We start from the raw sequence: 23,007 nt of genomic DNA, 5'->3' as shown, positions 1-23,007 counted from the left end.
AACTCCTTCTACAATTTTTCACCTATTTTAACCGTTTGACTATGAAAATGTTCAGCTCTTTCATCTTATTCTAGCTATGACATTTTGGTCCTTCAAATCCCTGAACTTTTCCATTTATTCCCGGATATTCCTGGATTTTCCAATCTTTTTGCTCCATTGGCCACACCTTTGCTTCTTTAAACAATTGTAACTTTAACATTCTTTTGGCTAGAGACACCGTTCAAATATTGAAATGTTCACAAGGTTTTGGACTTCAACATAAGGCTCAAAATTATTATGGGATGGCAACACCACCTACAGTTTGGCGGCCATTTTGTGCCAAAATGTGAGGCAATTTTAAACTTCTTCAAACTTTCACCTATTTTTACCATTCTACTATTACAATGTTCAACCCTTTCATCTTATTCCTTTCAGCTATGACTTTTTGTCCTTCAAATCTTTGAACTTTTCCAGATATTCCCGGATATTCCCAGATTTTCCAATGTTTTTGCTCCATTGGCCACACCTTTGCTTCTTTAAACAATTGTAACTTTAACATTCTTTTGGCTAGAGACACCGTTCAAATATTGAAATGTTCACAAGGTTTTGGACTTCAACATAAGGTTCAAAATTATTATGGGATGGCAACACCACCTACAGTTTGGCGGCCATTTTGTGCCAAAATGTGAGGCAATTTTAAACTTCTTCAAACTTTCACGTATTTTAATCCTTCTACTATTACAATGTTCAACCCTTTCAGCTTATTCCTTTCAGCTATGACTTTTAGTCTTTCAAATCTTTGAATTTTTCAAGATATTCCAAGATTTTCCAGGATTTTCCAAGATTTTTGCTTCATTTAAATACATGGAGAATCCTTGAAAACCTTTGTTGCTTTCAAGCATTATAACTTTAACATGCTTTCAGCTAGAGGCACCGTTCAAACATTGAAATGCTCACAAGGCTTTGGACTTCAACATACGTTTTGAAATTATTATGGGATGGCAACACAACCTACTGTTTGGTGGCCATTTTTTGACAAAATCTGAAGCAAATGTTGCAATAAACTTCATCCATGGCTGGAACTGAACATATTGAAATTCACTGGATCTGGACATATAAGGAATGTGGGCGTGGTTAGCAAACAAAGCTCGTTGCTAAGGACGTCCAAAAGTTTACTTTTTCCGATTCATCTGAAACCGACGATTTGTTCCTCATCTCCAGGCGACCCAAACATAAAATGGTTGCTATGGAGATAAAATCAATAGAAAAGCCGCCATTTTGAAAAAAGTGGATTTTCTGTCAACTTAGAACATGTAGCTTTTACCAACATGACACTCTTAAACAATGTGATTTTTTGAGTCAGTTGATGATGCTGATGCTAGCACTTTTAGCCATTTTAGCATCATCTTCAAATTTTCAACCGTACATCCATTTTTTCAACAATTTCAACTTTCATGCTTAACTCCGTCTACAAATTTTGATCCGTTTTGGTCATTCTACTTTTACAATGTTCACCTTTGACTTTTGGCCCTTAAGTTTTCAAAATATTCCAGGATTTTCCAGGACATTTCAGGCATTTTTTCAACAATTTTAGCTTTAATGCTTAACTCCTTCTACAATGTTTGACCTATTTTAGACATTCTACTTTTACAATGTTCAGCTTTTTCATAATATTTCTACTTTCATTCAGAAATACAGCATTCAACCCTGCATTTTCTTCTGGAAATGCAGCTCCTTCTAGTTATTTATTACGCACATCTTCCGCCGTTTTTCGGCACTTAACTCCTTCTACAATTTTCAACCGATTGTAACCATTCAACTTTTAAAATGTTCAGCTCTTTTACCTTTTTTCTGCTATGACTTTTGGTTTTTCAAATCCTTTTACTTTTTAAGATATTCCAGTTTTTCCGGGAATTTTTGCCCTATTAAAATGCATTGGGAAGTTATGGTACATGAGGTTCCTGGTTCGACACCCAGTTCGGACACTTCAAATTTTTTTACCATTCAACTAATAACATTTTTAACTCTTTCAACTTATTACAGTTATTACTTTTGGACCTTCAAATCATTGATTTTTTAAAGGTATTCCAGGATTTCCCAGGATTTTTGCTCCATTAAAATACATAGAGAATTCTTGTGCTTAACCTTTTTTACAGGTTTTCACCTTTTTTAACCATTTTACTTTTAAAATGTTGAGCTCTTTCAGCTCAGTTCAGCCATTTCTTTTACAAATTAAGCTTTCTTTCAGCAATATAGCATTCAACCCTGCATTTTCTTCTGGAAATGCAGCTCCTTCTAGTTATTATTACTATGGTAGGAGGTATCTTACTTTGAAAGGAAGCTGTGAACGTCCGTCAAAAAACTATTTCATATTTAGAAAAAGGGCTACTTTAGGCAAAACAGTGCATTTATATTTATCATAATAGAAACAGTAGTATAAATGCCAAGCAGTGTCTTCTTTTTCAATAGAAATCCACCTAACCCTTGGGCTATGTACACAAACGACCACTAGAGGGAACCAGAGAAGCAAAAAACGTAGCTTTGCAGGCCGTTTATGATTCAGCACTCCTTCACTGTTCCAGGAACTGAAACCACAGTTAACTCTTCACTCTCTGGTAGCTTTTTTTTATTAAAAAACTGAATATAGGGAATAACAATAAAAAATAACTATCACAAAGTCTTGATCTTTTTTTTCATATGTAATGTGACCTTGCATTTAGTCTGTTATCTATGTATTACTGTCAACAAGGAGGGTTTGGTTTTGTCCTGACTGTTATATTTCAAAGTTTTGTCCAGCTTGTCTCCCCCCATCTCCAAGTTGGCCTGCAGAACGAGCCTGACAGAAGCCTGACTGGGGCGGCCGTGGTGCAGCGGTAGGGCGGTCGTCCCATGATCGTAAGGTTGCAGGTTCGATTCCCGCCTTCCACGCCCATGAGTCGAAGTGTCCTTGGGCAAGACACTGAACCCCACCTTGCCTCTGGTGGTAGGCGGGCGCCTGTGTTTGGCAGCGGAGCGACCACCAGTGTGTGACTGTGTGTGTGAATGTGTGTGTGACTGGGTGAATGGGTCTGTGACTGTAAAGCGCTTTGTCCTTGTAGGAAGAAAGGCGCTATATAAGTATACGCCATTTACCATTTACCAGATAAGCCTGACCCCACGAGATGGGCTGCTCCACAGAACGAGGGGGGCTTGGTCCTCCAGACAGTTTCCATTTGTGGTTCTTAGGAAATGTGTATCGAACAGCAGGTTTTCTGTTCCTATATTTTCAGTGTGTGGTGTAACTGAAAGTCTGTGTGTGTGTTTTCACTGCAGAAAAAGTCATAAAGCGTGCCAACTGTTTAGATTCATTTGAACTTCTTATTATGAAACTTGTAACTATGGAGTTATTTCAGTCTCAATAATCAGAAATGCACACAACCGGTTTTACAAATACACACGCTCCGATTCACAAATGTCATTTTATGCAAACGTGAAAAATAAATTCGGAAATACACACCCTGTGTTTCACAAACACACACATTGTGTTTCACAAATGCACACTAAATGTTTTACAAATGCACAATAAGTGTTTCTCACAAATGTGCACACTGTTTTTCACAAAAACATTTTAGAAATTCACAATAAATGTATCAGAAATGCACAGTAGGTGCTTCACAAACGTGATTTTTAGGTACACATGTGATGTGAACTCACAGATCATTCGAATTGCAGAATGTGCATTCAAAATCCCGTTCTCGTTAGTGAATCTCTCCGTGTGTGTGAGAGATTTTTCTACGGTGAATATTGAGACTCATCTGACGGAGCGGGTCGACTAATCTCACCATTGGCTAGTGAATCTGTCAATCAAACTCATCGGCAAAGCAGGCGGGTTCGCTTTTAGCCAATCGAATGGCCCCTTACACTCCTCACTTTCAAAGTGACGAGGGAGGGAGCTGTTCAGCACAGCAGTTGGGAGGACGCGGGCGGCAAACATGGCGGAGAGGTCTTCAGAACGGGAACAGTCTCAGCCCGTAAGTAATGCACTTATTTGATTATTATTCCCTCGTTGTACGTCCTGTAATGTTATTGAATACTAAGTTGAAGCGGTCTCCTTAGCCAAGTGACATGTGTGAATGCTTTATGAACACTTCAGACGAGTCGTTTGCAGAGTACCCCCACCGCAAATTAGCTTAGCTTAGCCTGTGCGGTCATATTTTTTTATGAAAGCGGGGGAGGACTTATGATGGTTTTGTCAAGTTTTATACTTGGCATACCAGCTCTTCACACAACACGAGTAACTACAACCAACCAGGGGCCTCGAAACTAGCCGGCTTTCGACTCAAATTGTGTCTGCCTGCCCTGTGAGTGTGAGGGAAGTTTAGCTAGCGCGTCGGTTCAAGCTAGATATACAGCCAATCTGTAGGTTTTTAACATGATTCATAAGGAACTAAGGGGAAAACATGCCGGATTTACAGCAGCACAGAAAGTTTAATAAAAAGTATTGATTTGGAGACGGGGATTTGTTTAAACACTGATGCTATGCTAACTAGCTAGTAAGTTAGCTGTTCCGTGTGCTGCCTTTATGTAAACGCGGCGATCCGGGTTAAAGTTAGACACAGTCTTTTCACAACCCAGACTTTAAGACGGGGTGGATATGTGCAACAAAGTTAATTCATATGACATTCATGAAAAGGGCATTTTTTAAATATAACAGACGTGAATCCACTGTTGAATGAAAGAAGCCTCATTAAGTTTCTAACGTTAGAACCCGTATTGTGCTGAAAAGCCCTGTGAGATTGTGTCAGAGTGACAGCCACTAAAATCCCCGTATCTTTACTTCCAATGACGTAATGACAAGAATCCCAAACATTATGTTTTTAGGCTGTTTTGTAGTCGATAAGTAGTCACAGAAAGGGTGGATGGGAGAAATATGCTATCAACAGTGATTTGAGTAGAAGTTACTGTAAGTATTACACACAGGCTTCCTGTGATCAGTGTCTTGTCTCTGATTTTTTTTTTTAAAGCTGTTCTTTACTACAAGCTCAAGTTATCATAGCAAGAGTGTTTTAAAAAATTCCCCTATCTAATATTTGGAAATTATGTAATTTAATCTCAGACAGCTAAATGATCTAATCCATGTTTGTTGTGTTTTTATTTATTCTTTAGGAATTGCTGAAGCGTGACATCCTAAATACCTTTCTATTCTATTCTATTTCATATTTTATCATCCTATTGTATTACTGTTTTACCTATCAATTGGGAATTTAGCATTTTTGCCCCTGTAAATATCTGTCAGTTGAAAGTATTTGTACTTGTATTCCATAGATCTTGTACCCGAAGATGGCAGACAACAACTGTGCAGACTTGGCCTTCTTCAGTGACGCTGTGAACGTGTATGGATAACCTCTGAGGTATTCATGTTATTCATAAAGAAATCTTTTATTCACATATCAGGCAGTATAAGCTAGGGTTGGGCGATGTCCCTTAAATTGGCCGTTGACGATGTTTGCTGTCAACCATCGGGATGGACGATGACATCGTCGGGGGGGGAAGGGGGGTATTTTTACATTTTTCGTTCTTATATAACTGCTATTCGTTTTTTTGCTTTTTTGTTTTAATTTCCCAACAGATGACTAATCCGCGATGATCCAGTATAAACTGAGGGAAGTGACTTTAACAAAAAAAGTAAACAAAATAGAAAAGAAGTAGTCCGCTTTGTGTTTGATGGGAAGGGGGGGGGGTACATGAGCGGTATGTGTGGGAGATTTAAGACTGCGATCCGTCCCGCAGCTCTAGGGGTACAAGCAACCGAACTCAGAACCGGGTCTAAAAGTGTGTGTCTGTGCACAGCTCGGATCGTCAGCACACACAGCGGTTTGAGCTTCAAAGCAGAAATGTCGCTCAGTCCTTAGAAAACATTCAAACAATCACGCGGATTTGTGTTTCCAGTCGTGTCCCGACTAAATAAAGGCTGATGTTATTCTTACATGTTTACGTGCAGCCAGAAAGCAGCACCACCCAAAGCTAATGTTGTTAGCCCGTGTTAGCATACTGCTAATCCTGGCTTCGTTCAGAAAAAGCACTGACCACACGGATTAGAATTCAAATGATGAGCGAACAGGTGTTTCATAATAACCGTAACATTATTAAAAGCACGTTTAGAAGATCATCTCGTATTTTACCGAGCTGACATGTCAATGTATATAGCCGCTCGGCGCTGTTTAACAATGTTTTGTATTGAATTGTTACATACAATAAAGTTTGAAAAAAAAAAGCCGCTCGGCGGAGTTTATATCCTTCCGTTTTTCAAACCCTACTGCGCATGTGCGAATGATTTATTCCTACGGAAAGTGTGACCTTAGTGAACGTTTTTATATTCTGAAAACATTTTTCTGGGCCCATGTACACGGTTGGATTCTAATCTGACCATTGATCCCATCAAGATATTTTGTACATGTAACCGCGGCTTATGGTGTCGACGCGCAACGTGGCGGGGCCGTGGCATCACGATGGTGGTCTTTCCATCGGGATGTCAGTCACCCATCACGATGGACGATGATATCGTCCATCGGCACAACCCTAGTATAAGCACTTGGTTATTTGTACAAAAATAAAATAACTTTTTTTAGACTCCTCTGAAAACAAAGGCAACTCTAAAACTCTTTCCCCTCATGAATAACATTTTTACCCCCCCCCCCCCCCCCCTTAACAGTCTCTCTCACCTCAATTTTTTCCCCAGTGATACATGTAACCCACTCCTGCAATTTATCTAACCTAGAAATTCTACTTATTGGCATTATACATAAGAACATTACATTTTAAATTGATGTGTACCGTATTGGCGATGCATTTGTAATTATGTGTTTGAGACATGATTTTCATGTTATTGTCAGGGTGAGAGGAGATCACGGAGGAGAAAATGTGGGCATAGCTGAGTTGATGCTCACATACGTAGAACTGACACAAACAGCTTCATTGCAGCAAAAGTGTACACACAATCAACGGTGAGTTGAACCTAGTTTTAGACGCTTTAATATATACATAAAAGTGAATGATGTATTAAAAATAAATCTGACAATATAATATTTCTTTTTGCTTTTTTCCAAATACAGGATTGAGCCCCTCTGGTGTGATGTCTTCATGACTGTTACTGGTTTATATTACAACATCCTGCACTCTCCTGAGGACCAAGACTTGCTCAATATCAGTAACATCACGTATTCTGCTGCCACTATATTTTCCTACCACGCATTCAGGCCAGTTTGGATGTCTTTAGTGACGCGTGGGACAGTCATCCAATCAGGACGGAGCAAAGCATGACACCAAATCAGCTGTGGCAGTTGGGCTTGACCCAGAACCCTGTTTCTGATCCCCGGGTAAGTGCTTTATTTCAGTGTTTTTCAACCTTTGTTCACTTGTTCACTTGATTGGTCAGACTGATGACATGTGATTAAGCCTTCAAGAATGATTGTCGGAGACAGTTAAAGGGGCGGGACTTTTCCTTACACGGTTATAGCTGCAGCTAAATCGCGGTACCGTCAACCTTATCAAAATGTATTTTATAGAATTAAATAAACACAAAGAAAAAGTCATTTTAAGATCTTTCATATTCCTAACTACTCAGTGTTTTTATCAGTGCCTGTTTGCATGAAGAGCTGATTTCCTGGAGATGGGAAATGTTTTTAGATCAGTGAAGTAGGGCAATTCCCCACGGCACACTTGACCATCTCCCACGGCACACTAGTGTGCCGCGGCACACACACTGGTTGAAAAACCCTGCTTTATTTAATCTCACTGTACTGGACAACTGATTTGTGTGCAGTTCGATTAAAGTGGAAAGTATCAAGAACAGTATGATGAAATCACAATGACTACAAGGAATTTTCATCAAAAATGAATGAAAAGTCTTATTGTTGTGTGGTGCAAACTATTTCCCTAAATTGTTTGGTTTTTTTAAATCAAGTAGGAAGAATAGCACATCTGCAAGTTCAAAATGCATCACAATGTTTGGCATTATGAGCCATCAGCTGTACTAATCTCACTACTTTGTTAAGAGTCACTTATTTGCAAATTATAAACAGTTATGGAGATATGAGGTCTGCCTGCTAGAAACAATATAAGTCATTATTAGTGGGTCTCTGTTCCTACATAATCTAAAACATTAAAAAAAAACAGTGCTGTTCATAAACAGTATCTTTTTTTTTTGTCAGGGTATGCTGGTTCCAGAGATTGAATGGGAGGAGAGTGGATCCATGGCTGAACCTCATCCTGGGATCAATGTCCCGGTATGGGACAGTCCCCTTTTGGGTCCACAAATGTTGGAACTGCAAGACGACATCAATCCATTGTTTAATTCAGACCGTTTGGGAGTGGACCTACATCTTTACTGTCCCGTTTGTTTAGAACTTAATTTAGGCGACATAATTACATACAGAAGAAGAAAGACTGAGGGGAGCAAGACAGAGTTCAAATCAATACTGCTGTATTGTTCAAGGGACTTCATTGTATGTAAGGATGTTATGAAAATTAGTTCCAGTTTAAATAAAATTCAAATCAGTAGAGATCCCACATTTGCTTAAATTTTGATGTTTTAATCTGTCCATGTTTTCACTGAATTTTACTCTGCAATAAAGGGTGAATGTTTGCACTTTGTTGTTCTATGACCATCTTTTGTTGTGTAGTATTTAACCAGCTATAAAACCCAGAGAGATGAGGATCTTTTTTGCAAGGGTGACCTGGCCAAGAGGTGTATATGTATATGGTTACAATATAAAATCAATGACATTTGAGTTATTAAAAAAATAAAATTAAGGTCTGGCAAAGTGACCTCGGGCTGAGCAGGGGAGGTGTATTGGGTATCTGTGATTGACAGTGAGATGAACTTGAGGTAATGTAGTCCCACTGCGTGGTACGGAGCAAAGTGATGCCAGTTTCTCCACAGAACATACTGTGGAAGTTAAAGATTTTTCTCCTCCACCTTCAGATGATCAAGACCGAAGGGAACCGTGTCTGAGTCTTGAAATGACGCTAGCATGAAAGCTAAGAGAATAACGTACAAACGATCCCGAGTGAAACGTTCATTGTAAATCTCATGACCAGTACAGAGTTCGATGGATTCTATGTCAACTGCATTCAACCACTGTTGCCTTGCTCCCAGGTCCACTGAAAAGTTGCGCAAGCCAGTAAATTTTGACAACCGAAGGCAATAAACCGACAAGCCATGCTAAAGCTAACACGCTAACGACCGACTGGTACAGAATCAAACATGGGCGGGGCTTTTGACACCTGCAGAAAGCGTAGAGAAAGTGTAAGGGGCCATTCGATTGGCTAAAAGCGAACCCGCCTGCTTTGCCGATGAGTTTGATTGACAGATTCACTAGCCAATGGTGAGATTAGTCGACCCGCTCCGTCAGATGAGTCTCAATATTCACCGTAGAAAAATCTCTCACACACACGGGGAGATTCACAAACGAGAACGGGATTTTGAATGCACAGTCTGCAGTTCGAATGATCTGTGAGTTCACATCACATGTGTACCTAAAAATCACGTTTGTGAAGCACCTACTGTGCATTTCTGATACATTTATTGTGAATTTCTAAAATGTTTTTGTGAAAAACAGTGTGCACATTTGTGAGAAACACTTATTGTGCATTTGTAAAACATTTAGTGTGCATTTGTGAAACACAATGTGTGTGTTTGTGAAACACAGGGTGTGTATTTCCGAATTTATTTTTCACGTTTGCATAAAATGACATTTGTGAATCGGAGCGTGTGTATTTGTAAAACCGGTTGTGTGCATTTCTGATTATTGAGACTGAAATAACTCCATATGTAACAAATATGTGAATGAAGAAGCATGCTTAGACAATTAATATCTTCCAACAAAATGCAACAGTCAGTGTAAAATGAAGACTTAAATCAAGACATACACAAAAAAAAAAACATTGCAAAAGGGATAATCTGGGGCCCTTTAAACTGAAGTTGAATTGCACTAGTAGCTCTAAAACAAACTGTTTCCCCCATAAACTGCAGGTGCTTAAATCTTGCACGCATGTGTGCGCTTGTGTGAAGTTTCTGGTTTCGTTTCTGGCAGAAAAAGAGTTGAAAGAAAAAGCTTTGATGAGGAGGGGAGGGGGGATAGGAAGTGAAAATGAAATACAACTCAAAGATCGTCTATTGCCACGAAGAGAGTGTCGGGGCGGGTGTCATTTTTAAACATTTTTGTCTTTTTTATTTTATTTTAAGTCTTGATAGAATCTTAGATAAATTGTTATTATTTGAAAAAAAGAATTGATGTAATAATTGAACATTACTATAGTTGAATTTTGTAACCCGGAGCTTTTTTATTTTAATAAATAAATATATATATTTTTAAGAGTACTTAAAATGCAGCTTAACCCCCCAAGCCCACCGCCCTGATGTTCACCTTTCACTGTTATAGCGATGAGATTGATGTTGACGACTGCAGGAAAAATGATCAGAGTGAGATGTCTCAGCGTCATCTTTCTCAGGAGGAGCGCTCACCAGAGCGATGACGCCGCCCGGGACCGATCCAAAACGAGAGCAGGCGAGCTGAAGGGGGATTTCCATCTCGAACCTTCACTTCCCGAGGCGGCAGTTGTTTTGCTTTCGGTCTGGGTGCAGAAAAAAAAGAAAAAGAAAAACGTCGGCCACCTAATCCCCCCCCCTGCTTCACTCCTGGAACGACTTTTCTCCAACTTCGGCGGGGTCCTTTCCCCCCCTGTATTTCGTCCGCGGCGGTGTGAATCGGCTGGCCGTCCGAAGCCAAAAGGTAACATTTTATTTCCGCATATTAACGGCGCTGCCTTCACGGCGCACACCGACTCCCCACCGGACGACATGACAGAGCCGTAGCTGTGTAAGTGAAAGTAGTCTCCTGTAGTTTTCTGACGGTTTGTTGTTAGTTTTGGATTTATTTTCGCTTTTGGGTCAGCACGTTGGTGGTAGACGCGGCTGGTAAATATTGACCTCACCGCTAAACCAAACTTGTAAAAATATGTTTATAACTTTCTTTCCCGGAAGAGTTTTGTTGGCGTGGGTTTTCTTTAGCTAAACGTTGTTTTGCTAATTAGCTAAAAAAAAAAAAAGATATGCTAGGTGGAATACTTTAAAACTTTTTAAAGTATTTTGTTCTAAATTGAGCTGATTTTTACGATCTGATTTGTTGAAAACCTTTTTATTAAATTTAAACACTAAAAGTTCCAATTTATATTTCTTAAAACCTAAGCTAGCTATGTACTACATCCATATGTAAACTGGACTAAATTACCTAAAAAAAATAAAGAAAATGACGACTTTTTCGTGTTTATAACAATTTAACTAACACAAACACATTATTAAACAATGTCAACATGATTTATATTGAGTTTTTTTCTTTTAAAACAATGTAAATTGTTCCTAAAGTGACGTTAGGTATCGAGCACTGGGGGGGTCATACGGTGCATTCGAAGGCGGATGCATTGCAGGTGGAAGTTTGAGGCCTTTTTGGTCTTGAGACTGACAGAGAAGAGCCGAACCGTGGTGGCGTCACCCTGTTTGACCTGTTCGGGAGCTCATTGTTGCAACGAGGCAGCGTGTTGGCAGCACACTAACTAACGTGCAGCAGGGCAGGGAGGGAGTGTCAGGCCCACCGGACTTTGATCAGATCAGACTGCAGGGATCACAACCCCTCTCTCTTTTATGTTAAATCTAGCGTGGTGAGTTTGACTCTGCAGGCTTCATTATACTTTAACTTCTGCCTGATTTAACAGAAAATCCTCTCGTTGCTTGTTTTTTTTTTTAACCATACAAAGATGGATTTCAAGGCAAATATTTGATGGCATTTGTTTTTTTTTCAACCTGCAATTGAATAGCAATAGCCTTATCTTTATTACACATGGTTTACAGATTTAACTCCTTTTGTTTTGTCCACAAATGATTGTTCCTGTGAAAAGTGACTTGAAGTGGTTGGTTCCTCTTGGGTTAAAAGCAGACCTCACTAGTATTTGTTCACTTTAAATATGTTTAAAGTAATGTTATCAGGCACTATTTTTAGAGTTTGCGTCCATACAAAAAACCCGACTTGTTTTATGGGAAGATTAGAGTTTAAAACGATGTTATTGAAAACCAAAAGCCTTACAGTGAAGTTTCATGTTTCAGCTTTTCATTTTTTTAAAACCTTCTTGTACAGTTTCTAACCGGGAGCCCACACGTGTTAGATAAGCTCACGCATTTCGTTCACATGTCAAAGGAAGTTAGTTGCCAAATCGTAGTAATTTTTTTCTGCGTTTGCGCATCTTTAAAAAAACAAACAAAAAAATCCCCAAAAGGTAAGTCAAGTCGGTCCAGGTTTGCTGCAGCCCACATTTGCTTGTTTGTAATGTGTAAATAAAAGATGTGAATCTTTAAAGCCTCTTAGTGCTTTAGAGCTTCTCGGGAAGGGGTTTGCATTTCAATCAGGAATCTACATCCTGTTACTGTTAAAAATGGTTTCAAGGCTCTGTCTTTCAAGCCGAGCATTTGTATCGCTGTCTTGCAGCTGAGTGTTCTTGTCTTTTCTCTAGCACATCTTAAAAGTACCAGCTGATGTTTAACTGTTGTTGCAGCTGCATGTGGAGCAGCGGACAGCGTTTTTGAGGGCCACTTTTAGAGAACAGAGGCATTGTCATTGGCAAATTTGTCCTTTCCAGACCCACTCCCGTGGAAAAAGGTGTTTTTAGTGTTTCAACACGTTCTTGTTGCCTTTTTCTGATGGTTAAGGACATATATGAAGAAAATTATGCTCAAACTTGCATTTCTGTGCATTTCTTTATTCAAATCGTTGTGAAACAGGAGCAGATGAAAAAATGGTGTTTGAAGGCCACAAGCTCCATTCCAATGCATCTACTTGTAGATGACTAGATCCATGTTGTTTTCCTTGGCTGAGCTGGAATCTGGATCAAAACTGTACGGATGGATAGCTCCAACATTGCTCGCCGTCTTTGTTGCACCGGTAAAAATGGGTTGGGGGTGTGCAGGGCTGTAAGATAGAAGGAGAGCATGTAAACAGATAACTCTCAGGGACGTGGAGGGGAAAGGGGGCAGGGTTGCGGCACGCCAACAATCCCTTCCACAACTCAGAGGTGAATTTCTAATGATCCACTGCCACTGTGCAGAAACTATGTCCTATAAAACAACATGGATTCTTTAAAATTTTGGTTAAAAACAGCATAATTATAATTGAAAGACTACTAGAGACTATTTTACGATGGATCAAAAGATGATCGGAGTGGGCCCTTAAACAGGAGCTTTTTGCTTTGCACAAATGATTCAACGCTTGAATCATATGATTTTGTGGATTTGTTCTTAGCAGGGTTTTTTGGAAAATAAATCCTACTTTGTTGATGGAGGCTAACTTGGCGAAGGCCATCCGCTCATCAAGACGTTTGCTGCAGATACTTTGGATAGAGGAGGTTTTTGCTCATGCCAGGCTTTTCTGTGGCTTGCATGGCTACTGGGAACAAAGCTGACCACAAAAATAGGTTACACAACAGCACTGCTTGGTTTACTTCTCTGTTTTGATTCGCCCGCTTCCCCTGCTGCTCGTTGATGCCATTGAAAAGTGTCGGCTCCATTTCCCTCCGTGAGGGACGTTGGTCAAACGTTTACACGGTCAGACTGAATCCTGCAGATGAGCACTTTGACTAAATGTTTTCACATTTCAGAGTGAGAAATCGTTCTGAAACATCTTCAGCAGGGTATTGAAATGCGAGCTGACGCCGTCTCCTGGTGTGTCTGTAGGCCACAATGCCAGTTGAAAGAATGCGGATGCGGCCGTGGCTGGAGGAACAGATCAACTCCTGTCAGATCCCGGGGCTGAAATGGGTGAACAAAGTAAGCGTCCACGTTCCAGGTGCACCCTTATGCTTTATGGGTAGATGTTCACCAACCGCAAACCTTTCCACAGGAGAAAAGGATCTTTCAGATCCCGTGGATGCATGCTGCTCGCCACGGCTGGGACCTGGAGAAAGATGCTCCGCTCTTCATGCGATGGGCCATACACACTGGTAAGCACGTTTAACCGCAGCCTTTCTCGTCAGACGTGGTCTTTCTGATGCTCGCCACTCAATTATCTCCACCTGGGTCCGAATATCCTTCACTACTCACTAATTACTGCAATGTTAAGGGTGTTTGCCCTTTTTTTAGGGTGTCAGAATCTACAATTCCAAAATCCAGTGCCCTGGAAATTTCCTAGAAGTCGAAATATAGACAATTATGTTTAGAGTTTGTCATTTGAAAAAATGTATTTCAATTTTTTTATCATCAGAACACAGCTGATTCCTGAATAGTCTTTGTAAAATATTCCTATTTATTAGGTTTTTACTAGCAAATGGGTGAGACAGGAGAGAAAAAAGGGAGTATGTGTCTGAATTGTCTTAAAATCCAGGACAGTCTTGGATTATATAGTCTTTTAGGGGTTAGAGAGCAGCGAAGGACACAGCTTCTGTTCAAGATCTGACACAGATTTAAAAGGACTGTCGAGGCACGCAGGGTACCAGAGAGCTTTATGCTCAAGAACATCCTGCTTCTGCAAAAGTAGACATTCACACAACTTTATTAGGAAACTTGAAAAGAATAAACTGTTATGAAAAAGTCACTTTTGCTGTGTGCAGTCAGGTGTCCTTGGAAAAAGTTTCACGACAGAAAAAATAGATTTAATCAAAGCAAGATCAGTTTGATTTTAAAGAAACTGGAAACCGTTTTTGGAATTACCCTTTGGAAAACATCCAGCATCCCCCAGCATGAGACAAATACTCTCATGAACCTCGTTCACACACATTTTTGTAGGCAGGCAAACGACAGTCATCCAACATCCCGCTGGAAAAAACACAGAATGACTACTGAATCAGAGCATCTTCACAGATGAGTTATTTGCTGCTGGTGTGTGCAGGTAAATACCAACCCGGTATCAACCGTCCGGATCCAAAGACGTGGAAGGCCAACTTCCGCTGTGCCATGAACAGCCTGCCAGACATCCAGGAAGTGAAGGATAAAAGCATAAAAAAGGGAACGAACGCCTTCCGAGTTTATAAAATGCTCTCGTATGCAGAGAGAAACCTAAAGAAAGGTGAGCCTGTCTTATCTTTGTTGAATTCTGGGTAAATTTATTACCTTTGAACTAGCTTCTCATGTGTTTTTTTTGTGCATTTAGGAAAGAAGAAGACGGATAAGGAGGGAAAGCCAAAGGTACATAAAAAAACTTTTTATGCGTCTAGGGAGGTCATGAACAAAGCTTGTTTTTTTTGTTTTTGTGTGCTCTCACTTCACCGTGAAAGCTTCAATTGGAGGAGATACAAAACCCGTCTTCCTTGTTAGTCATCACTGGAATAGTTTATTGAGCAACCAGGCTGTGTGTGTTTTTTTTTTCCTAGTAGCACAGAGGGAAAACATTTCTGGTAGTTTTACCCGGCAGAGCCGTGGCGATCTGCCAGTTAATCTGACTGGAACAATAAAATCTGCCTCTTGTTCTCACATGACTCTGCTCTAGAAAGGACAGGGGGTGGTCAGCGGGAGTTGGGTGTCTCTTCAAACACATTCAACCATTAGATGCTGCTGAGCTAATTCTGCAGAAGTCTTCTTTCTTAAGGCGGCTAACGAGAAATAAAACTCTGAAGAAGGTAGATTCAGAACAAAAATCTACATTTTTCTGTTGCTGTATTGTTTTTTTCATAGATTTTTTCCTAATGGTGCACTTATTTATGGGACTTACATCAAGTATTTCTTGAGTGTCAGAATAAAAGCTGATATTATGCAGATATTTGTCTGTTTACAGTCTAAAGCTAAAGCTGCTGCTGGTATCGTGGACATTGATTGGATCTTACTTAGAAGATGTGTTTTTTAAAGTAGAAACTCCTTTAAGTTTCTACTTAAGTCATTAAGTCTGTGTACAGATGTTATTGATCTTCATTAGAGCTGTTAATATTGTTAGGCTCTATCCTCTGAGGAAAATGTACCATATGTCTTTTGTTCCATAAGGCACACTAAAAAGCCTTACTTGTTTAAAAAAAATACAACCCTCTTTCAAAATGTTTGGATGTCTTAAGAAATATATAATACAATCAGTATTAATAGTAGCTACAACATCAACAGTATAACAATATCACAAAAGATGTTTGAAATGGAGCAGGCAGAAGCCTCGCTTATTGAAGAATGCCCCTTAAAAAGGAAAGAAAGGAAATGTAAATGGTAACAATAATAAAGGGAGAAGAAAGAAAGTACTACTAATAATATCAATAATGATGATGCTAATAACATTTATGCTAACGTGGCCAGGGTGTAGTAGTGTTGGACTGTGTTGTTTTAGTGGAATCAGGCTGTTTTTTCATTGTTAAAGGTGTTGTGAGTGCGCTAACACGGCTAATGTTTGCGTGGCTAACATGTAGAATGTTACAAACCCGTCCTAGAATGACTGTGAGCACCGTTAATACGGTCTGACTAACATGGACTTATCGCAGACTGCTTTGTCTCGCTTAATTTGGTTTTATAGTTCGGTGCACCTTTACATGTGACATACGTTTAAAAACATAGACCGTTGATTAGTGCAGAGATCCAGTAGTTGTTGGTTGATCTTCACTCTTGTCCTCCACAGGCATCTTCTCCGTATCCAGATGGAACAAACCATGAAACATACGCTAGGCTTGCAGACTCCATCAAGAAGGAAGAGATGATTGACGGTCCCTCAGGTATTACACCAGCTGGTTTCCCTCTAATGCAGTTTCAGTGTTTTCTTTCTTTTCTCTTTTAGATGGACATTTCCGTTTGTAGTTAGGAATCGTGTCTGTCTCTCTGCAGAAATTCACAGTCCAGCGGACGACCATTTGGTCAACAGCGAGCAGCTGCCCTACGTCTGTCAGACGATAGAGGTGACCACCGAGAACGAGGAGCAGACCGTCAGCTCCTCCCACTCGTACCCGCTCCAGATCTCCCCTGTGTCCTCATGCTGCGGTGAGAAAACCCTACCTTTCCGTAGGAGCGTGGCGGACCTTTCTGTTCTTTTATACTGTAGTGGATGCTCCTCTGTGTTCTGCTCTGCACCACAGAAATCAATCGATTTGGGCAGAAAAGATGATGCGGTTCAGACAAGTGACCTGATGAACTGATGGTATCATATCCACCAGTGCCTGCTGGCAGCTCAGTTCTACTCTCCCTCACAGGAAGTGAAAACCCACTGTTGACAAACATCTTACAAGACCCACAAAATGATGTGTTTTTGTCTTGAACATGTTCATGTGGCATTTTCCTTAATTCAAGTTGCTGTGAATCAGGAGCAGACAAAACCAGGCCATGGAAACGGGGCGTATTTGTGACGTCGAAAGGCTCACACGCTCCCTGCTCCGCTCCATTCCGATGCGTCCTTTAGCAGACTGTAAATCATAGTCTTTCTCGGCTGAGTTGGCATCTGGATTCAAACTGGACAGCTCCAAAATTGCTTGCCATTTTTGTTGCACTGCTAATGTTAGGTTGGGGGCAAGAGGAGCTGTAAGCTAGCAGGAGAGAGTGTAAACAGAGAGCTCTCAGTAACAGGGAAGGAAACAAGTTTCTGATGAACCACTGCCGCTCTGCAGGAACTATGTCAGAGAAATCGACGCAGGTTTTACGTTTTTGGCTAAAAACGTCATTATTAAAAGACAACTGGGAACACTTTTTATAACCGATCAAAAGAGGATCAGAGTGGGTCTTTAAAGAACACACAGAGTTGCATTTAAGGGCTCCAGTTGGAGTGTTTTTTTTGTGCAGCTAGATTTTTGTGGTACTAATAATACCCCCGATTGTTTCACAACCACCTAAAAGAGTCAGTCATGTCATCACCTTCCCCTCTTTTCTGACTGGTAATTCAGGCACGGCTGCCTCTATCTTTGTCTTTTTCTTGAGTAATACTGCTGCTATGTGTCAGTGGAAAATGCACTTATGAAAGATGTACCTGGCTTCCCTTTTCCTGCTTTTATTCAGTGGAAATGTGTGATTTGTCATTGCAAACAGGGTTTTTCTTCTAAGTATGTCTGCATGTCTTTTGTTTCTCCAGGCAGCGACACAGAAAGTGATACCGAGGACATCAAAGAGGTTGGTTTCACGTTTCACTGTCATTAATCGAGCCAATTTGAAGAAAAACAGGTTTTTACCTGCTGCAGTCTTAACTGCTGAAGCAGGGTGTGTTTCAGAATGTGATTTCACATTGAATGTTTTTCTTCTTTTGGTTCTGGGGGTTGAGGACACGCCTCAGACGCTCGTGTGTGTGTGTGTGTGTATGTGGGGGTGTGTGTGTGTGTGAGAGTTAAGACTTTACTCATGTGTGCTGATTCCTGTAAAAAATACCCAGAAAGAGGAGGGCTTTATTAGGAAATGTTATCTTCAAACATTAACTTGCTGACACACAAAGCCCTAACTACCTGTTAGCAGAGAGCGAACATCTGCGTGGGGCTTGTGAAGAAACGTTCAGACTCATCTATGTGGGACGCGAAAAACAAACAGACCCACTTTTGTTTTCTCATCCGTGCGGATTTTTCCCCTCCAGAGCGGCGATCCGGCCTGGAAGCGAGACGGTGGCGGCGGCTCGTCGGTTCTCAGGATCCCCTCGTGTTCCCTCCCGGGGATGGTGACTTTCGTGAATCCCAACAAGGCCAACTTCAGGATAACCAGCACCAGGGACCCCAGGCCGCTCATCAGCTACCACATCGACGGATGGACCCCCACCTACAGCCAAAACGCCCTCACACCCACCTCCAGCAGCCACAGCCACGAGATGCGTGCCAGCGTTATTAGGAAAACATCTGACATCACCTCCTCCTCCTGACCTCCAGTGTCTCAGAGGCATCATGATTTAAAGGCGTGACCGCCCCCGGGGGCAACGGGATGACAGAACTAGTGGCTTGTCCATCAAAACAGAAGAAAGGGGTGAAAACTTCCAAACTTTTCATTTTTCTCTCCTCTTTTTGTCCAACATCTGTCTGGGTCATCCGCCTTCTCCTGTCTTTTCTAGCTGTTGTGTTCCACTACGTGGTGAAAGGTAAAGGACGCCTACACATCCATGTGGCACCGGCACATCACTTCACCTCACTGCCATGAACACCTGGTGTTTTTAGCAGCTTCAAGTTCTCACCATCGTTCACTTTATGGATCGATTGTCTATCGGCTGCAAAAAACATTTTAAATCTAAGATTACCTTTTTTTAAATTTCAACTACAGACCAAGTGGGGGGAAAATAGTAAAAAAAAAACACGCAGTTTCTGTCTTAATTCATAAAGCTTCAGGTTTGAGTCTCACCTACCGGAACAGTGTGTAACAATTACCGCCACCTAGTGGCGGATTTAGCACGAGGCTTTAGTCTGTAGTGCTGTTTGGAAGTGGATGCAGAAGTGAAAGAGATTCTGAAACCCGGTCGTTTTCTAAATGTTCCTGCTCGACGCACAACTCCGCCTTTGTAATCAGATTTGGATGCTTTCAGATCACAAAACGCTTGCAGATAGAAGAAACTATGAAACTAAATCTATGCACATGATGCTAACGTGAATTAGCTGTTCAAAAAAACTGATTGTGGACGTTTGTTTAGATAATATATTTGATCATGTGTACCCCTATTGCTGCGTTATAGCTGCTAAAGAAACGACGATTTGTTTGTTGTGTAAATTATGAAGCGTGTGTTCCAATATTGTGGGATTCCTGTGATCAGTTGTGTGACTTTGTTGTGGTTGTTACATGCTGTTCCTTCAGCGGCTGTGGTAAAGGATTTACCGGGGACACATGGATGTGACGACAAGGAAGTAATCTCTGCTCATAAACTGCAGACATGACAGGCAGAGCGGCTTCATGGTGGCAAATCATGGCAGGTCTTTACTTTGTGGCTTTAAAGTAACTACAATGAAGAGTTGGCTTTTGTGTGTGGAGACCTCAGGATGCTTCACTTATCAGAATGACAGACTTACAGAAGTGTAATCGGGGGTGGGGGGGTCCAAATTCGAGGGCTGCGTCCTTCAATGGCCGCGTTGACCGGGTCCTTCGTGGAGCGGGGAGGCCGTATGTGAACGGCTGTGAATTTGGACGAGTCTAGCCTTTTAGATAGATAATTCCAGCCGTTACATCTGTGAATGTCCTGTCGCCTAGCAACCGTCAGTCCCAAACAGAGAGGAGTAGTGATCCAACTTTTTATCTAGGAGGTGTAATTATAAAAAGCTGTAATTATCTCCAACTCCTGGTCCCACCTTACAGTCCACCATTGTTGTCAGAAAATCCGAGTTCGGCCGCGATGCATCTTGGGATGTGGACAGCATAGCAGGATACACCAGACTAATCCTTGAAACCGGGGACCAAAAAGGCCGTATTCGTTGGCCGCATTCAGAGGAGTCGTTGAATTTGGACAGCACTTGTTTCGGCGCGGCGCTGTGACGTAAGCAGCCTTCAAACGCAGCCCCGGAAGATCTCAGCCCTCCGACGCGGACACCGCCCGTGTCTCCCTCCACCTGCACCCTCTACATCCACTGTCTTAGTAGCCTTTGTGATTGAGAGAGGAGATCACGGCCTCACTGACGTGCCTTTTTAACGCGCCTCTAACTCTGTGCTTTGGTCCGCTAACCATGCCGGCTTCATGTGAGATGTTCATCTGTAAAACTAAATGTGAGTCTTGTTGCTTTTATTACCAGGGAGAGGGAAGTGTGTGGGTTCTGCTTCAAGCAAAGGTTTTTTTTTGTCGTTTTTGTTTTTTCTGGTTCTTATTGTGAGTGGAACTTTTTAAACGCAGGAAAGAACGGACGTCTTTATGTCTAGTAAAGTTCGCTGGAGGCTAGCAGGCTAAAGCACGGCGAGCTGGACTCCAGTAGGAACACCTCAAAGACTTTCCTGAAGGACAAGCAGGAGTCTGCCTCGACTGAAGCTTCCTCCAGAACCAAACACTGGACCCCCACTGGATCCAAGGGGCTCGCTTTAGCCGCTCACCACAAACCACGCAGTCTGGATTCCTTCTTCTCTTGTGGTTTCATCGTATGTTTTTGAGGCTGGATTACATTAAGATATTTAATTTGGTATCTATAAACAGCCATTACAATCAAGTCTCTTATTTAAATCGGTTGAAATGTTTTTCATTCTCAGCTGGTGACATTACCAGGTAATGTTTGTGACGTCGTGATTTGAACGATCTGTGGTTTTTTAGGTTCAGGCTGATGAGGGGTTCGTGACGGTCCAACACTGAAGTGTTCAGCCTTTTTCAACGGACGCTTTGTCTCTGCTCTGTTTATCTCTGTGAAATGTCATTGCAAGTGAAAGTTACTAGCAAAGTTGTAAAATTCAAGTCATCAAAGTCGGTCTACGGACGAGGTCATCATTGTGCTGAAAAAACCACATGTCAATCAGCCGAAATAAAATGTTTTTTGTATTTATGTTAGACCTCTGGAGTCAGACTTTTTTTCTTCTTCTTTATGGCTCGCACACGAACGTCAATTTATCTTGTGTACTCCAAAAAGATCAGAGTCCACCTTTTTACAGCTTCTGATCCTGCATATCTGCTGCTGTTAAGATAAAGATGCCCAGTAAAAGCAAAGTCCTCTGAAACGGTTGGAAAGAGCCGTCTGGTTAGAGGTGCCGCTGAGGTGTGCAGGTCAACACATGTACAAGAATGGCAGGTTTTGCGGCTTTGTGCGCTTTGGCTTTTCAGTAAAAGCTTCTAGATGTGGCTGTGTGCCACGCAAGGCTCATTCAGTTTAACCAAAGCGGCTGCCGTTTCAGTTTCAGTTACTGCTCTCACTTCTCTCTCTGCTTCCGGTTTGTCTCCGCAGATGTCCTGACAACTGCCAAACACCAGCCGTAAAGGCTCCTGCCCTTTGCCGTGGTGAAGTCTCTAGTTCCCCCCCCCCCTTATATTTCCCCTTTTTTACATCTCCCCCTAATGGCGCAATAGCCTTTGAAACTTAGAAATGAGACTTGTTTACATGGAGCTGAAAGGTCGGCAATTTGAGTTTTCTCTGATGCCACCTAGTGTTCAAAGATGGAACTGCAGTTTCCTACCTTCATCTAACAAATCTGCCACCTGGTGTGGAAAAATACCCACTGCAAATACTTTATAGTATACCACGATAAATATATACAAAAATATTATCTGAAAGAGTATTATAGACATAAAATAAAAATAATTTTACATTTTATTTACTAAGGTTTCACATCTACTTTGGATTTATGTTTTCTGTTCACTAGTGCCTTATTTTCAGATGCAGAAATTCCTACATTTATTGATTAACAATCCTAAAAATATTCACAAACACTGAAAATTTAACATACAAACACTTGGAATATGGAAAAACATATCTTCAACCTTAAGCTGTGTATAACAAAAAAAATAAGAAAACCTTTTTTTTTTAAAAAAACAAACTTTTTTCGTAAATTCTTTAAGTTCTTATTGTTTTGTACGTTTTTTATTTTAATTTTTCCCTTATTGCTGCTTTTATCCTGAAAGTTGAACAGATTGCTTCTCCTTCAATGGAGCTCTACTGTGTGATCAGCAGGCAGATGAACTCCAACTCAGAAGCAGCTGTGATTGTGGCAGGAGACTTTAAACACGTGGAACTCAAAGCAGTTTCCCCCCCAAATTTCAGAAGTTTATACACTTTCCCACCAGAGACAACTGGATCAAGCCTACTGCAATATCCCAGGTGCATACAAGGCGGCAGCAGCTCCTCACCTGGGCATGTCGGATCACATCTCTGTGGATCTAACCGCCACATTCAGACCTCTGATCTGCAGGACCAAACCAACCACTAAAACAGTTCAGGTATGGACCGAAGAGGCTTCCTCAGCACTACAGGACTGGGTGGGACACCAACTGTTTGTACCTCTTCCCTCTGGAAAGAGATAGAGGAGCATCAGAACCCACATGAACAGACTGAGAGGTCCACCCCCCCCACACACACACACAGCGTCTTAACATAAGCCACTAGTCCCCTGTCACTACACAGTCGACAACTGACTATGCTCTGGTTTCACTTTGATGCAATACTCATTCCATGTGTGCAATACTCATCTCATCTCTG

The 23,007-nt window shown here is 41.2% G+C and overlaps 1 protein-coding gene and 1 long non-coding RNA gene across 4 annotated transcripts; both read left to right on the top strand.

Annotated features, from left to right (window-relative positions):
• The first annotated feature begins 5,318 nt into the window (after window positions 1-5,318).
• LOC111947961 lies at window positions 5,319-7,119 on the top strand. Its single transcript, XR_002873933.1, has 3 exons — window positions 5,319-5,369; window positions 6,852-6,962; window positions 7,071-7,119. It is a non-coding gene; the product is annotated as an uncharacterized LOC111947961 (long non-coding RNA).
• Window positions 7,120-10,478: 3,359 nt separating this feature from the next.
• On the top strand, window positions 10,479-21,370 carry irf2 (interferon regulatory factor 2). Of its 3 annotated transcripts, none has more exons than XM_011480448.3 (9): window positions 10,479-10,838; window positions 13,739-13,831; window positions 13,905-14,004; window positions 14,889-15,065; window positions 15,150-15,184; window positions 16,587-16,680; window positions 16,790-16,942; window positions 18,021-18,058; window positions 18,510-21,370. In XM_011480448.3, exons 2-9 carry the CDS (start codon window positions 13,745-13,747, stop codon window positions 18,786-18,788), a joined length of 963 nt encoding a protein of 320 aa, XP_011478750.1. In that variant the 5' UTR covers window positions 10,479-10,838; window positions 13,739-13,744; the 3' UTR covers window positions 18,789-21,370. The 3 variants fall into 3 exon arrangements, with proteins under 3 accessions (XP_011478750.1, XP_011478749.1, XP_020562398.1); XM_011480447.3 differs by having other exon boundaries at window positions 10,480-10,751; XM_020706739.2 differs by lacking the exon at window positions 10,479-10,838 and adding an exon at window positions 10,854-11,676.
• Window positions 21,371-23,007: the final 1,637 nt, after the last annotated feature.

The sequence above is a fragment of the Oryzias latipes genome, chromosome 10 (genome assembly GCF_002234675.1).
Source record: "Oryzias latipes chromosome 10, ASM223467v1".
In the NCBI taxonomy this organism is placed as follows: Eukaryota; Metazoa; Chordata; class Actinopteri; order Beloniformes; family Adrianichthyidae; genus Oryzias; species Oryzias latipes.
Note: the sequence above shows the minus strand (reverse complement) of the source record. Positions and strands in the feature narration are given on the sequence as shown.